Raw genomic sequence first — 16,517 nt, 5'->3', positions numbered from 1 at the left:
TTCAGCTAAATTATTAAATACAACCTGATTTATGACAGACTAAGTTAGGTGGCAGTGCAAAATTATTCACACTGCCAGAACATTGTGATTTCGTGTCCTCAGCTGCTTCTTCTAGCACTAAACCTGCTTCTCTTCAGCACTGTCTTTGAAGTGTCACAGGAGTGTTCTGGGAGTTTTCTGTCATCTCATCAGCAAAAAGGAAAGCCAGCACTCATCCACTCAGAATAACAATAATGAAGCCACTTCAGCTGGATCCTCCACATCAGCCAGGTCAAACTGTAGAGCTCTTACTCCCTCTACTTATGTGGCCAACCGGTGTTGTTTTTTTCAGCCGAGGGACAAATTACACTCTGTGAGAGCTCATTTGAAGACATGACTGTAACTCAAGATTTGTTTTTCTTAAACAAAAACCCAACATCACCGAGACACCTAGTGGCCAGCTAGTGAAACGGTTTAGTGTCTATCAAGACCCTGAAATAGTTTATCACAACCTCATATAGCCTGAAGGAGCAGCAGCTGTTTGCAGGAGTTCTCATTAGGAATAACACGAGTTAGTCTTCAAACACCTGCAAGCCCATTTAAACACGCCTGTCATAGCCTAATTACAAGAAAGCAGTCAGCCAGTAGGAGATCCAGATCATTTTAAATATTACAAATTCAAAACTTTGTGTCATATACAGTCCAAAAACGACTCCTAACCTAAAATACATTTTTTTGATCTTTGGATTCCAGTGCTGTTCTTAGTGCATTGGTTTGATGTACAGTAAGTATTAGAATATTTGATTACAATGTAAAAATGTCAGCGGAAGAAATGTTTGCTTTTGCTGGAATATATTACAGCCCATTGTCCAAAAACGACTGGACCCTATACGAAAATTTACAAATTTTATAAACTCATATTTTATTAAGGAGAACATTAGAAAAAACATATGAAATGTTTAAACGTAGAAAATATCCCAGTTTACAAAAACATTAAACATCTTTGAATTTAATGGCAGTAATGTGATTCTCAACTTTTTTGAGATGAAGTCAGTAAAAAAAGAAAAAAGAGCAAGAAAAGTGAGCGGTACAAAAGAGAAACAGCTGGAGGGAAATTAGGTTAACAGGCAACAGGTCAATAACATGCTTGGTTGTAAAAAAAAAAAAAGAGCATCTTTGAGAAGCAGCATTTCTCAGAAGTGAAAATTGGCAGTGGTTCAAGAATCTGCAAAAATAAATAAATAAATAAAAATAAACATATCTTCAAATTTCAGAATAATGTTCTTCAATGTACAATTTCAAAGAATTTGAATATTTCATCATCTACATTACAAAATATCATGAAAAGATTATGAAAATCTGAAGAAATCTCTGTGCATGCAAAAAATCCATATTGGATACCCAATATGGAAATGTACCAAATGTCCCCAGTGACCTCTGAGCATTGGCTCAGAAATCACTGTCCGTGAACACAATTTTCTATGCCATCCAAAACGCAGGTTAAAACTCAAAGATGCTATGATGTGAAAATGGTTCAGGAGAAAACCTCTGCAGTCAGTCAAATCCACACTCAATTAAAAAGCTTATTTTTGGTCCTCATAAACATAAAGCAACCATTTCGAATGACATGCAACTGAAATATATGAAATCAAAGATTAATTACATGGAAAATGTACATGTAATCAGATTACTTAAAGTCAACATTTAGGACATAAATGTAGAATTAGTTTTGGAAAATATGGATGCCCCATCCCTCCAACTGAAGAGGAGAATGACCATCTGGCCATCAAAATGACTATTTTTCCTTAGAATTGTAAATCTTTTCCTTTTCCTACTCTTTTTTTTTTGTGTGTGTGCCTGATCTAAAAACGTTGCAAATCACATTTTTGGCATCCAATTCATAAATGTGTTAACATGTATTTTTAGGTACATTTTCCCAGGTTAAACATTTGATATGGTTTCGGTTTTCTATTGTAAATAAAATATGGGTTTTAGAGATTTAATTGCATTGCATTCAGTTTTCGGCAAATTTTTGAAAGCAATTTTCCTGCTACCCCGTAGTCTAGTGTCCTCCTCCACCTCTGGAGGTGTTGCATGTCCCACCAGAAGGAGGCCCAGGGTTGACCCAGGACACGCTGGTTATATCTCTCAGCTGGCCTAGGAAGACTGGGCAGAAACAGTTGCAGGTAAACAGTTTCATCACCAAACCGAATTACCGTCATAAGATCTGAGTTGCTCAGTTGTGGAACCAGGAAAACATTTTAAAACACTCACAGAAGTATAAATTGTATGTACATGTGTTGCCTGAGCATTACAATAAAAAGATTTGGCAATATTTTTGGAAACAATTTTCCTGGCACCCCCGTAGTCTAGTGTCCTCCTCCTCCTGGTTTCAGTCCCCACTCCTGACTCTCCTCTTCTGTCGTGTCCTACGTATGTGGTACTGTAACTCAGGCCAGAATTCTACTCTGCTTTGCTCACTTTCTCTCCAGTTACCTGAGTAACTTGTACTTGTGCTCGTCTTCTCCCTCCTTGAAATCCCACTCTCACTGTGTCTCAGATACTTGCCAGTCTTGGAACTTGTGGGAAACTGGAAGCTTAGACTTTTTGCTGGAAGAGTGGAAAGCCATACCTTCACTGTAATTTAAAGAATACTTAACTGAGTGAAGTCTCGTTTCTGGAAAACCGAATTTGAGCATTACCTGCTCTTGCACAGTCCTGAAACCTGCATTAAAACTTTTTAAGCAATTTAATCAGTGTCCTGCTATTGAGTCCTTGGATTAAACCCTAACAGCAGAATACCAGAGCATCACTGTATTATCATGCCCATATTATTATGCCCATATTATAATATATATATAGATATAGATATATATGTCCGGCTAACCAACCGGACATAGTGGTGGTAGACAAACAGAAGAAGACGGCCGTAGTGATCGATGTAGCGGTTCCGAATGACAGCAATATCAGGAAGAAGGAACACGAGAAGCTGGAGAAATACCAAGGGCTCAGAGAAGAGCTCGAGAGGATGTGGAGGGTGAAGGTAACGGTGGTCCCGTGGTAATCGGAGCACTAGGTGCGGTGACTCCCAAGCTAGGCGAGTGGCTCCAGCAGATCCCGGGAACAACATCGGAGATCTCTGTCCAGAAGAGCGCAGTCCTGGGAACAGCTAAGATACTGCGCAGGACCCTCAAGCTCCCAGGCCTCTGGTAGAGGACCCGAGCTTGAAGGATAAACCGCCCGCAGGGGCGTGCTGGGTGTTTGTTTTGTTATATATTCCGGTACTTTTTAATTGCTAGATAGTGCCAATATTTATTTCTTCCATTTCCACCATACAATGATGCATAAAAATCACAAATCGGTGCATTAAAATTCACCAGATGGTGGAAAATTAAGTATCTGATGGTCAAAATTTCTTGAAAGACTGTAGGCCCTAATGTGTTTTCCTCCAAAGCTAAAGCCAAACCTACACTGCTGTTGCCAGGTGCTATTTATTAATGTATGAAGGTTACCAAAAATAAGTATATTCAAGCATTGCAAATATACCATTTGGTATCATCTGCATGCCGAGTAATGGAATACAGGTGTTTGGTACTTGAATAAAGGGATTTAGCCTTGAGAAGTAGTCTCATCCAAAAGATGTTTAAGAACAAGCCCGGGTGTAGTTGTGAATTCAGTTCGCATCATTAGAACTGCTAGCGCTATTATCCAAGGACAACAACCTCCTATGTCTATGAATTTGTATAACACTCAGAACTAATAAATCCAATGTAAAAGGCATTACTAGAACTTGTTCACCTCTATGTGTATGAATGAGAATAGTCTATCTCAGGTCTTTTTGTTTCCTCCTTTTCCAAATTCCTCACCCAGTTAGCAAAACTCTCAGTACTCCTTTTGTATGTTGCCAAAGTAACGCTCACTCCCTCTCTCCTCAACTCCTTTGAAGCAACTTCAGAGCATCAATATTTAACCTGACATTGTCAAAACTAAAAAAAGAAATGATGCTGAAGGGAAGGCAGCGCTTTGAAGCATGTTTGCCTGTAGACCTGCGCCGAACATGACTGATTTCCTCTCCGAGTTTGTTGACAACACAGGCAGGCAGTGCGGATCATACAGTCGTAACACACACATTACAGTCATTACTGAGGAAGTGCTTGATTACATAGCAACTAATGGGATTTGGTGTTAACCTGATGGATTGCTCACAATGGCACAGAACAGGAAGGCTACATCACATGCGTGACAGACTGTTCATGTGTCCTCCTTCTGCTGACAGGACAGGGCGGCCAATCTCACATGTAATACTGACAGAAGGACCAAGTTGCGTCCCGTGAGCTCATTGCAAAGTAAAACTCAAAGGTACCATGAACAGAAGTGGCAGATTTGACTCATACAAATGAGTGTGAATAGCGCGGCGCAGAGTAGAGGAGGAAATCTCGAATGAGTTTGCCGCTCGCTCTAGCTTTACTCATTAAAGTTGAAAAATTAATGACCACCGACTATGTTGTCGTGCATATTCACCCCCCACAAACCAAGATGTTATATTACCTTTCAAACAAAATATTTCACAGTGAGCATCAGTAGCTGTGCACATCACCATTCAAATGCACTTCCCTGCACGTCAGCACTTTCAGAAGCACCAGACTTTCAGACTAGATACTGTGGCTCTGTTCAGAGTGCAAACATGTGGGCGTGAATGCGTGTCAGCACCGCATCTGGATGAGGACATGAGTGAAGGTTACATGTAGGGCTACTGGTTCGAGCTTTGGTCTTGTGTGTTGTTTTAATCAGTATTGTCTAGTATTAATATTTCAGAATGCATTTCTCTTTTTTTTGTACAGTTGTTCGGGGTCTATGACACACCCAGATGTGACCCCATAAACCTTTGAAAACAAATGCATAAGACATAAATCACGTGCATCTTTTGAATGAGAGAAATACATTTTCATGTGTGACAACTGATATCTGGAACATGAAGGTCCCAGACCTAATTTGACAAGGGCCAAATTGTGGGCAACGTTCTGCTAGGAAACGTTGGGTCCTGCCATCCACGTGGATGTTACTTTAACCCATCCCACCAACTTTATCTTAGCATTTTTGCAGACCATGTACACGCTTTTCATACTCCATATGCATACTGTGCATGCTCAAAATATGGTGTAGAAGAAAGTCTTCCTGAAGTAACCATGACCAAATGGCCTCACACAGTTTTTCAAATGAATCATTCAACAGTGCAACAGGAAAGCTGACATCTCCACATGCATTTCTTATGAAAGTATAACTATTTCATTGCCTCAGCTCAGAGCACCTTTCAGTGGGCCACTTCTCTTCTGAAAGGGAAGAAGACAATCTGAAAATTCTATTATTCTTTCCATGAGGTGTTAGCCATACCTCTGATCAGGGGAACTGCTTGCATTCAAGGGGACACAGACCTGAAAAAGACTTGACGCACGCTAACTGCACAAAGTGAGAGATTTATTTATTAGACACTCACGCATGGACACGTTTGAGCAAAGGAAAGCCAGAGGTGATGCCTCAAGGGAAGGCAAACGTTCAGTGTCTTGGCATTGCTGAAGGAAGGGTCATTCAGGGGACACGAACCCTCCACTTATGAAGTCACATATGGGACTTCAAGATCAAATCACAAGTGATATTTTGTCAACTTAAACAATCAAGACTTCCTCTAGATGAGCCCTGATTCTGATGCATGCCTCAGCTCTTGCGTGCTATTACTGGAGTCCACTGATCCTCTTTTTAAGAAAACAAACAAGTTTCAATATAATCACACGCCTCACCCACAGCAGCAACACTTGCACATAAATGAGTACTTACAGTGCTGTGAAAAAGTCTTTACATTTTGCTTTAATGGAGTCAGACTTTCTTGTACTTTTTAAAGCTGTCTTGAGCAACAGTTCTCCAGGCTTTCAAATCGTCTTTCAAAGTTTTTCTTTGGACATTGGTTGCTTTTACACTCATTTTCAGTCCAGTCTTCGGCTATTTTTCAGATGTAATTTCCTTTTTGTTGTTCATTAACCCTTTAAGACCTACCATAGAACCAAGGCCGCCAGAGCTTACTTTATATTTTTACATGCTGTAGTGCCATTTTAGGGAGCATTACAAGTTGCTGTACATCAATACAACTATTATAGCCCACATTTTAATAATATGTATGCATTAAGTCCATAGTAACGACATAAACTGCAATAGACTAATCATTTTTGATTTTTTTACATATATTTCTACTTGGAGAAATTTAAGAGGTTTATCCCTCAAAACTTTAAATACAAAAAAAGTTGCAAAAAATAGTTTACAACAACAGGAAATTTATTTGGAGTGGCTTCATAGTTTTATTTTTGAGATACACAAATTTTTATATACTGCAGAAAAAACGAAAAAGAATCTTATGACGCAAATTTGCAAAGAAAACAGCATGTGCATCAAAATAAACTATTTTAAGCAGTGCAATTTGAGTTCTAAGCATCACAGAAACTATTCAGAAAAGCATAAAGTTAAAAATGACTTATAAAAACACCAGTATAGGCTTTTAAGGGCTACAAGTAAAAAACTACATTTTCCGCGAAAATGACGTCACTTCCGGTTTCGGGCAGGTAATGGCGAACATGCGATCGTTCATGCTGACATCTATTTCAATGTGGGAAGTGTTATGAACAGCTGATCGGATCGAAACATACTGAAAGTCATGCCTTTAAGAATTCGAATAGGAAAAAACAGCAAAGACCTGACACAGGACCTGAGAGACACACTCGGTGTATAAATGCTCAGTCAACAATCTCTTTATTCCATACAACACTTTAAGCATTACAAACGTCCAGACGGGAGATGTGGACAGGAGGGTGTCCGTCAGATCTCGAAGTGTCTAAACGTTTCTCACATTCTTATAGCTTTTCAGCCCCCTCCAAAGTCATAAAACCTAAACATCCACATTCTTTCTCTCTCAGTGAGCCTAAGTTATGACCTCGGCTTCCTGTGCAGTATGTTCTGTTCTTTCTAATCAGACAAATAAGGCCATGATTCTCTGAAAACAGTATTTCTTATAAATCAGCAGTATAATGCATCATAAAACAGTGTAATGATTTCACAATCTTTAATCCAAGGCATAATGTGGCCTGTAGCCGTATAATGATTCAACAATTCTTTGATTAGAAGTATAAGGTGGCATAAGATAGTATAATAATCTCACACAAGGAAACAGGACTGTTCAGGAAAAGGAAAGAAAACACCAATTATGTATTAACTAGCTCTACGCTGCTGATTATTTGACACAATGCTTGTGGATTTATTTTTTAACTGACTGATTACAGCTGGGACCAGGCTCCTCACACTTTGCTTTTGAATAGATAGCTTTAACTCTTTGAAAAAGATAAATAAATACAATTGTGAAACTTTTTCTTTCTTCTAAGTGAAATCATCTTGATCCTGAGCACACAGCCAAAAATAACCCAGTGCTGTTGTTTTCTCTTCTCCCCCCAGCCTTCGTATGTGCACGTCTACAATTCTTGTCTGCTGTCAGCTTAAGGGAAGAGCCCGTTGCATTAGTGTTGCCATGGCAACAGGGCAGTAGAGGATCTCTAAGGTCAGAGCAAGAGCACCTGAAGCTTAGCTGATGGGAGAAAAGAGGCTGTCAGTGAACACTCATGTTGTTATTGGACATTTTATTACTGCTGCTTCCTACTGCCTGACACTGACATGATAAATTGTCCCAAGACACGTGTTGTTAATCATTTCTGGGATAACACAAGAAATAAAACCAGGGGCTCTGCTCCTGCGTCAGATGATGGAGAGTTGAATAGGTCTTGATAAAGAGGGGGCAGAGATATTTAAAGAGAAGGGAGAAGAGATTTTCGGTGCTGGAAAGTGGATTACATCCATTATTTAGGAATGGTTTCCTCTTCTGTGAGGGGACAGGGAAGAGAAATGTGTTTGCAGGATACAAACTCCAGCCCTCTGTATTCTGTAGAAATACTAAATAACACATGCTTCTCTAATAGGGAAAAATGTCAGCATCCAATGAAAACAATGCAAATCGTATAGCCTGCATTAAATATACTCAAATGGATATTTGCAACTTGGATTTTTGCACTTACTAAAAAGTGAGCCGAAGAATTTCCATGTAATGCTTCCACACTAGTGCACATCCCATAAATGTAGCTATGCAAAAACAGTTTCAGATCATTGCATCAAAAGGAGTGGAATGCATTGAGGCTCCCTTGAATTGCACAGAAACTGGGCCAGAAAAAAGCTCTGATATGTTACCATTTGATCACGATGCTTTAACTCTGTTTCACATTTCCTCTTATGAGCTGCACAGATTGTGTCCACAGGGTAATCTTGAATGCAGATTTTTGAACATATGGCATTAAGTACCTTGGCATGTGCTGCAGGAAAAAGCACAAACTTCATATGATGCAAGCTCAGAAAATCTTAAATTCTCCCCATATTTGTGTAAACATACAGTTAGCTCCATAACATTTCTTTTTCCTGGCTCATCTGTTTTTTTTCAACAGCAAAGTGGGCTTAAAAGCAAACGATCAATGCGACTGAAGTGCAGGCTTTCAGCTTGAGTTCAAGGGGCTTGCAAACAAACTGGAACGACAGCCATTTCAATAGTGAGCTCTAAAGCGATGGGACGATTGACTGACAAGGGGTTTCATAGACAGGTGAGGCCTGCTGCTGCCATTTCATTTCAGAGTTGATTCCAAGTCTTACATTTTGTAACTCTCAAAACGAGATTCAAAGTGAGGCTGACGCAAGAGACTGAATAAAGATAAATTTGATAAAAAAAAGAAAGAAAAAAAAAGCCTAATATCGCAAAAATGGACGACACAGAAGACAACTGAAGCAGATGACTGCAAATTCTTTCCTCTGTAATGAAAATCATTCATAACTTTTAGAACACTCAGAGGCATATCACTGTAAAAGAGACGCCTTCGGAAATTGGAATACAGAGTTTCATCTAAAAACAAGCTTTGGACAGATGAAACCACATGATGGGAAATAGTGGGAGGAAAACAGTATGGAGAAGGAAAAAAAACACATCATGATCTGAAACATATCACATTATCTGTCAAACAAGGTGGAGGCTGTGCGGGCATGTGTGCCTGCCAGTGGAGCTGGGTGACTAGTGTTTTTTCCTGACTGTTGACAGCAGCAAGTAGCAGGAGGAATTCTGAAGTTGCTCAGATTCATCCAAATGCTGTGAAAAAGAACAACGGACGTTGCTTCACAGTGCAGATGGATAGTAATCCAAAGCATACTGCAAAAACAATCCAAGACTTTCTCAAGGCAAAGAAACGGGATATTATTCAACTGCCAAGTCTGCCTTGACTACAGCCACCTTCAGCCTGAGGGAGGAAACATTTGGTGACATCTATGAGTTTTAGACTTGAAGGATTTATCATTAAAAATAGATTTATTTCCTGTTTATTACCATAATCACCTTTGAGGCCTTTGAGAAGTTGGTGAAAATTCCTTTTTTCTTTTTGTAAATTAAAGCTGAAGTCGGTTCAAATGTTCAAATTAAATCCACTGTGGTGCAACACAAAAGAGTGTCATTGTCCTAATGTGTAGGGACAAAACTGTATGAGCATCTCATGCCTTAAATTAGAGTGTGAAGAAGGTAGATATGAGAGGTCATCCCGATTTCTTATCGCTGAATGTTAGGAAATGTTAAAGAGGTTAAAATGCACTTGTGTATCTTTCAGGGTTTTGTTTTTGTTTTTTATTGCCGTGGTGAAGTATATTGTGCATTGGTATTTACCGCTCACCCAGGGTGACTACTTGGTTTTTATCTAATCTCCACATTGTTTGTCCCAGCATCACCACCTTCCTTCTGCCGTCACCGTCCTGAAATAGACACGCAGCATCCCCGCTGTTTGTTCTGTATCAAATGACAAATCTCGCAACCACAAGAGTGGATGGAGGAGGAAGGGGAAGGACCGTAGAGGGCGATGGGAGAAAGAGGGCACTGAAAAGGCACAAATCAAAGTAAGCTGTGAAGAGGAGTGAAGGAACAATTTTAAGATCGTCCTTTTGGGCTTTGATGTTGGGGAAAGGACAGAAGCTCTTTGCTTTACTTTTCTTCAAAGGCTTTATCTATATGCATGCACTTTTGGCAGGGCTGAGATAACAATGTTAGTCTCCCCACTGTTTTGTTTTCTGCCTGGCAAAATGAGAGCTCAAAAAAAAAAAAAAAGCTGTTAGTGTACATCTTTCTTCCCATCCAATATCTGCATTTTTTTCATGTTACTTAAGCAGGTCAATCAATCCCAGAATGACTCCAATGGCAATAACTAAGGAGAAAAAAGATAAAACAACTGTTCATTTGTTGAATATATTATTTTATTTTAACATCATCATCATAGTTTAACTTTTTCATTTTCCCTTCCTTCATTTAAAATGATCACCTCTGAATGTACACATACTGCAAACTGTCAAAAATATACAAACAAATGCAGGCTTGTGCTATAGTCTGGTCAAATGTCTAAAAAACAGTGGCACTGGAAGGAGAGAGAGTACGAAGGCAAGAGAGAGAGAGAGACAGAGAGACAGAGCGAGAGAGAGAGAGAGAGAGACATTGAAACCGGTAAAGACATGCACAGCATCATTGTGAGCACCTGTTATGGTGACCCAGGTGCGCAGTACTTCCAAGGGATCTTTGTGGAAAAGTACATATATTTCATCATCTGACAGTGGGGCACACAAACTGCCCTCCACATATCAAACCCGAAACAAAAATGTTGTTTGTTAATGGAACTGTTGTTAGGCACATCATTGTTTTTTATGGTTTTATATTTTCTGGAAAAGTCTGAGTATCTGTAAATGTAGAATACTTTAACAAAACAAAGAAACAAAAAACAAACAAACCCCAAAACAAAATGAGAAAACAAAGAAAATCAAATATACAGTTTAAAAAAAACAAAAAGAGGAAAAAAAAACAGCTTTCAAAACTACGACCTTGTTAGTAACTCAGTGTTGTTACAGTGTGTGTGTGTGTGTGTGTGTGTGTGTGTGTGTGTGTGTGTCAGCATGTCTACACAAGTTGGGTGTGTTTCTGTAGAACAAAGTGGTAGTGATGGTGAGTATTTGAGGTGTTTTGTGGATGGTTGCTGTGATCAGCTGACAGCTGTCCAATCAGATGCTCAGGTCTTTGGGATTCTCCTTGTAGGTCTTCTTGGGCTCAGGGAGCGTGGGCTTGGATGAGCGACTGGTGTTGGTCTTGTTCTTGACCGTGCTGTAGTATTGCGTCACTTGAGCCGCCACAAAATTGTCATCGTCCTCTTCATCCTCCGAGTCGTCCCTTCTGAAGCTCCTGATCGGGGATATGTCTCGTCCGAGACTGCGGGAGCGGTACCAAGGTTCAGGGGTGCTGTCTCGGCTGGGGTAGCGCTCATCCCTGTCAAACCTCTCAGTCGAACGACCCCTCAGCTGTGTGCTGTCAAACCTCTCTGTCGAACGACCGCTCAGCTGTGTGCTGTCAAACCTCTCAGTCGAACGACCCCTCAGCAGCGTGCTGTACTTCTTGTAAGCTGAATCTGAATCTGGAGTGCGTAATCTGGGCAGGGTGATGTCTCTCTGGTTGCGAGACGCCATGTCCTTCAGCAGGTTATCCCCCCCTCTGTAGGACCTGTCCAAGGTAGAGGCTTTCATCAGCAGGCTATCTTCTCCATAGAGGCGGTCTTCCCTGCGCAGTGGCGGTGTGACCTCCCTGTTTAAGCGGTCTAGGGCTGGGGACTCTCGCAAGATGCTGTCTTCCAGACGGAAGGTGGATTCAGGAGTTTTGATTGGCTCCTTTAATACAGGCTCATCCGCAATAGGCTTCTCGGTGCTGCGGGTCTGTCTCTCTGGGGAGCGATACCGGCGGTAGGGGTCTGAGGATTGGGCCCGGCGTCTGGTGGGGGACTGCTGCCGAGTGCGGTAGGGGGACCGATGGCGATGAGGGGAACGATGAGGGGAACGATAAGGGGAACGGCGAGGAGAGCGGTAGGGTGAGCGACGGGGTGAGCGGTGGGGTGAACGGTGGCGGCGGTGGCGCCTGTCTGGAGAACGGCCTCGGCGCTGACCCCCATGTCGGTCGTCCAGGACGTTATCTGCACTGCGCGACCGGGTGTGCCCCTTATGAGGTGACCGATGGCGGCTGCGGTGGCGATGGCGGCCATCACTTTTCTTGTCATCTTTCTTCTTGGGAGTGTTCTTCCCTGTCGACTTTTTGCCCTTGTGTTTTCCCGTGCTGGTTTTCTTGCTGGGGGAGTGGTGGCGGTGGTTGGAATGTGTGTGCCTGCCAGTGCCGTGGGAGCGGCGGCCTGGCTCCTTCTTGCTGCGGGATGATTGTTGGGGTTCTGGTGGGTCGCTTGACTCTGATGGTGCACCGTTCGGGGGAAGAGTGTTCACTTCCGCAGCGTTTTGTACCCCTGAGGCTGGGTTGGCTGCGCTGATGTTGTTGGTGCTGTCGTCTGCAACACATTGGGACATACAAACGAGGGCAGGGGGATCAAACATGCATCGACACACTAAAAGCTTCTATCTGCTTTCACATTTATCATGCTGAGTCACTCAGACATGAAGCCGAGAACACTTTCAATGGAAGCCATTCTGATGTTAATACCAGCAAAGATGGCAAGTTGTTGGATGGCACAGCAGCAGCCAATGGTAAAACAGTGTAGCTTACACAGATTTAAAAAAGGCAGTGACAGAGTTATGAAGCAGCCATTTCTTGAAGAAACCCACAACAAACCTGTTCCTTGGTCTAAAGGGGGAAGTCACCTCTGTGAAGCAGAACGCCGGCTTCTCTGGTGGCTGGACTGGAGGCTGGTTACAGTCAGTGTAACTGCTGCTTCATACTGATGATGCTGCTAGATTTGACTCATTAGCCATGCTCTTTCATGTACTGTCAGGGCACGTTGTAAATCTTTAGAATAAATTAAATGGTCGTGATGAGATCCAGAGACTAGAAGTTGCTCTAAGTGCATTGCAGTTGCGGCGGGTGAAATTTAGCATTTTGCTAAGAAAAAACAGAGCTGTATGGAGCGCTTCCTCTTGCTAAATCTTCAACAAAAGCTGCGACAACAATGCTTTGATCAATATGGCATTTTTAAGACAAAACTTTACAAGTGCTGAGATGGCAGAAGAACCATTCACTGTTCTAAATACTTCACATCGTCGGCCCTGAGATATAGTGAGTGGGAGTAAAACTCTGGCTCCTGTCAATTGAGTAAATAGTCTCCACCTGTAGATATACACTTTTTAACATTATAGCTTAGTTTGAAAACGTACTGCAAATGATTCTGGAGACCTTCAACAATGGATCATGGACAACTCGAGGAGAAGAGTTGACTCCCAAAGAGAACCACTGGTCTGAAAGTATCAAAACTAATTCCCAAAGATAAAATAATCTGCATTTTCACTTTTGACTTGTTTCCAACAGGTTGACTGCAACTAGGACATGAATGAAGTATCCAAAAGAACGGCTATGGCAGCGGTGACACTGGAGATGTAGTTGGGTGAATGGATTTGTATGCATGAAGCAGCGCACAGGCACGGTTGAACTGAAGCGACACCACGCACATCAGGACATAGAAGAAGAGAGAGAGGAAGACGGGAAGTGGGAGAGAGAGCCGAGATGAGAGGGGAGGACAGCTACAAACCGTGGTCTGATTTTGGAGGACAGAGGCCTCCCCCATCTTGTCATTTCTCATACATGCAGTGAGATGGGGAGCGACCATCCCTGAAGGAAGACAAGAGCCCAGCACAATACGAGAGGAAAGGGAAGATACACAGAAACAGAAAGGAAAGAAAAAAAGAAGAGCACAGTAGTTTAGAAAAATATGGAACCAACTAGAAGGAAGAAAAGGAGAATTATTCAGTGTTGATTCTTAATGAAAAAAAATGTGTTTATTTGATCATCGACTCATTCAGAATAAAGAGACAGTCCAGGAAGTTGCCCAAACCCAGTGAAGACCATCAGTTACAGAGTAAAGTCCCCTGGAAACAAGCGTGCACACATCGGACATAGGAGTTGCCACACCCACCCACAAACAAGCGCACACACACGCCTAGACACGTTAATGAAGAAGCAGCAGAAAATCAAAAAAATGAAACAGTGAGACTGGTGCACAGACACACACACACACGCACGCACGCACACACACACACACACACACACGCGCGCGCACACCAGCAAATTAAGCAGTTTTACAGTGCTGATAGAAATCAAAAGAAATACTGGCGAGACTGTCAAAGGTTGTGCCAACTAAAAAAAATACTAATAATAAAAATAAAGATTTTTAAAAAGTACAAACAATGATCCAAAATATACAAGTTCACATGATGTCACATCGGTGCAGGTTTTGACAGCACATTCTCAGCTCAAATAAACTTTACATTGATGAACTTTTCAAAACAGGCAAAATGTATCCACTCAAAAAAAAAGCAACAAAATGAAAAAGAAAACATTTAAAATGACTCGTGACTATCAAAACGAATCAATACGATTAGAAAAAAAAGGAAAACAGAAAAGAAAGAAATGTTCCATAAATATTATGGAAAGTAGACAATAGAAGGGGGAAAACCAAAAACAATTTACACTTTTGACATGTTCATGCAGCAATAAACTTTTATCCATTAATATGTGGCTTTGATTCATGGCTCTGTACACTGAACAAAAATACTTGTAAAAATGACTCTTTTTTTTTTTTTTTTAAATCATCACTATAAAAAGTTAATATAACTGGAACGAATCAACGTCTTTTTAAACGGGGATGGGTGGAGTCCCTATCTTCACAGCTTTTCCATAACACTGACAGTGGGTGCAAAAAAAAAGTCCATGGATGAGTGAGTAATGTCAAGCACAGTATAGTGAGATTTACTGAAAATAGCCTTAGACTGTCTTTTTCTTCGCAACACAGTTCTCACTTAGAAAGGAGTTCAGTAGCTTACATTCACCTTCAATAAATATCATAAATATGTTTGTCACATCCTATCCAAAGCTGTGAAAGGTCCCATTTTATCACGGGATGCCACGGATCAAGTTTTCTCTTCCTTTTAATGCTAAATTAGCATGTAATGAGAAATGAGAGACATCCATATTACTTCTCACCCACAAGAAACATTGATTTTCTTTCCTTTTTCTTTACTACTCAGGTCAAACCCTGTAAACAGTTTCCTTTTTTTTTTTTTCCATGTAGCACTGAAAATCAGACCCACCACCTTCCTGTTAAGTCCCAGCAGAGTGCTTTTGCTCAGTGCCCAGAAGGTGAAAAGTGACAGCGAGATGACATGACAAAACTGAGAGCAGGTGACAGCAGGAGGGGGTGAGAGCGCCCACAGGAGCAGCCTCGACCCCCTCGCTCTCCCACGAAATCCCAAAAAAGCCCAGGAGTGACCGCCACCACAAAAAGACCAAAAGCGCGAAGCAACACCCCCCACCCCCCTGACTCCCCTCTCCCATCCCTGGTAGGTTTGCTCCAGGGAGGGGTGAAGGATCCTTGGGGAGGGGGAGCGATTTAGTTCCTTCACCTTCAACCCACCACCATCCGCTTGAGTGTCCCCTGGCTCAGGGTGTGAAGATGGGCGAGAAGGGAATGTTTTCGTAGATTGACCCACCATATTCAGGCACAGAGCCGTCACCCCTCTTGAGCACCAGATGGACTCGCCGGCCTCCATTCTTGATGAGCTCGATGGCTCGCGCGTGCTTCATGCCCTTGGTGCTCTCGCCGTTGATCTCCAAGATTTCGTCGCCGACCTAGTGGGAAGGAGACCAGGAGGGGGACAAGAGTGACAGATGAAAATGGAAAAGAGAAGAGGTGAATCAGAGGGAAAGGTGAGAGACAGCAGGAGCCCAAATAAGGGGAGGAGACCGCAGAGCCACACGCGGTGCAAAAGAAAACAAGTGAGAGGAGGGAAGAAGGTACACAAGGAGAAAGATAAGGTTCAAAGGGAAACAATGACACGAAGGGAAGGGTGGAGGGGGTGAGGAGGAGTTAATTATCAAATCTGCTGAATGGTAATCTGCACAATAAGAAAACAAGTATATATGGAGGGCAAACTGCATCAAAAAGCAGCAAGCGTGACACTGAGAGTCAGAGAGGGAGAACGACAGAGAAAAAACGAGAACTAGAAGAAACATTTTTGCTTCCTGATTCTTTGAATCCACTCCTCAGGTTATCTGTCAGTGCTGACTGCGTTAAGGGAATACTTCTCTGGCAGAATACGGATCTCTCGCTGACACCTCTCCCTGCCTCACAGAGCTGCGACTATTAATATCTCTGCTAACAAGGTGCACAAACACCAACGGCCGGGTCCATATATGCATATACTAATGTGCTAACGAATGTGCGCACACACACACACGCGCGCTCCCACACACTCCCTAACTGCAGCATATTAATATATATGAAAAACTATATCTCAGATTCTAACAGTGTCTGCCAACAGGCTCCCTTCGTGCAAACGCACAGTGAGAGAATAAATAAAAACACCTCACACTTCATCAAGCACTCCGGGGAAAGTGCTATTATTTATGT

The 16,517-nt window shown here is 41.9% G+C and overlaps 1 protein-coding gene across 12 annotated transcripts in view; it reads right to left on the bottom strand.

The window, feature by feature from the left end:
* Positions 1–10,891: 10,891 nt before the first annotated feature.
* The window catches only part of magi1b (membrane associated guanylate kinase, WW and PDZ domain containing 1b), a 139,565-nt gene continuing 133,939 nt past the window's right edge, over positions 10,892–16,517 (bottom strand). For all 12 annotated transcript variants that reach the window (XM_005731202.1, XM_005731200.1, XM_005731204.1 and 9 more), the window contains 2 exons: positions 15,598–15,736; positions 10,892–12,449 (listed from right to left, as the gene is read on the bottom strand). In XM_005731202.1, the coding sequence (XP_005731259.1) occupies positions 11,131–12,449; positions 15,598–15,736 (1,458 nt within the window). In that variant the 3' untranslated portion in view covers positions 10,892–11,130. The remainder of the gene's footprint in view (positions 12,450–15,597; positions 15,737–16,517) is intronic.

The sequence above is a fragment of the Pundamilia nyererei genome, unplaced genomic scaffold (assembly GCF_000239375.1).
Source record: "Pundamilia nyererei isolate P.nyererei 1_Seehausen unplaced genomic scaffold, PunNye1.0 scaffold00042, whole genome shotgun sequence".
NCBI lineage: Eukaryota > Metazoa > Chordata > Actinopteri > Cichliformes > Cichlidae > Pundamilia > Pundamilia nyererei.
The sequence above is the reverse complement of the archived record's forward strand: the minus strand, read 5'-3'. Positions and strand labels throughout refer to the sequence as shown.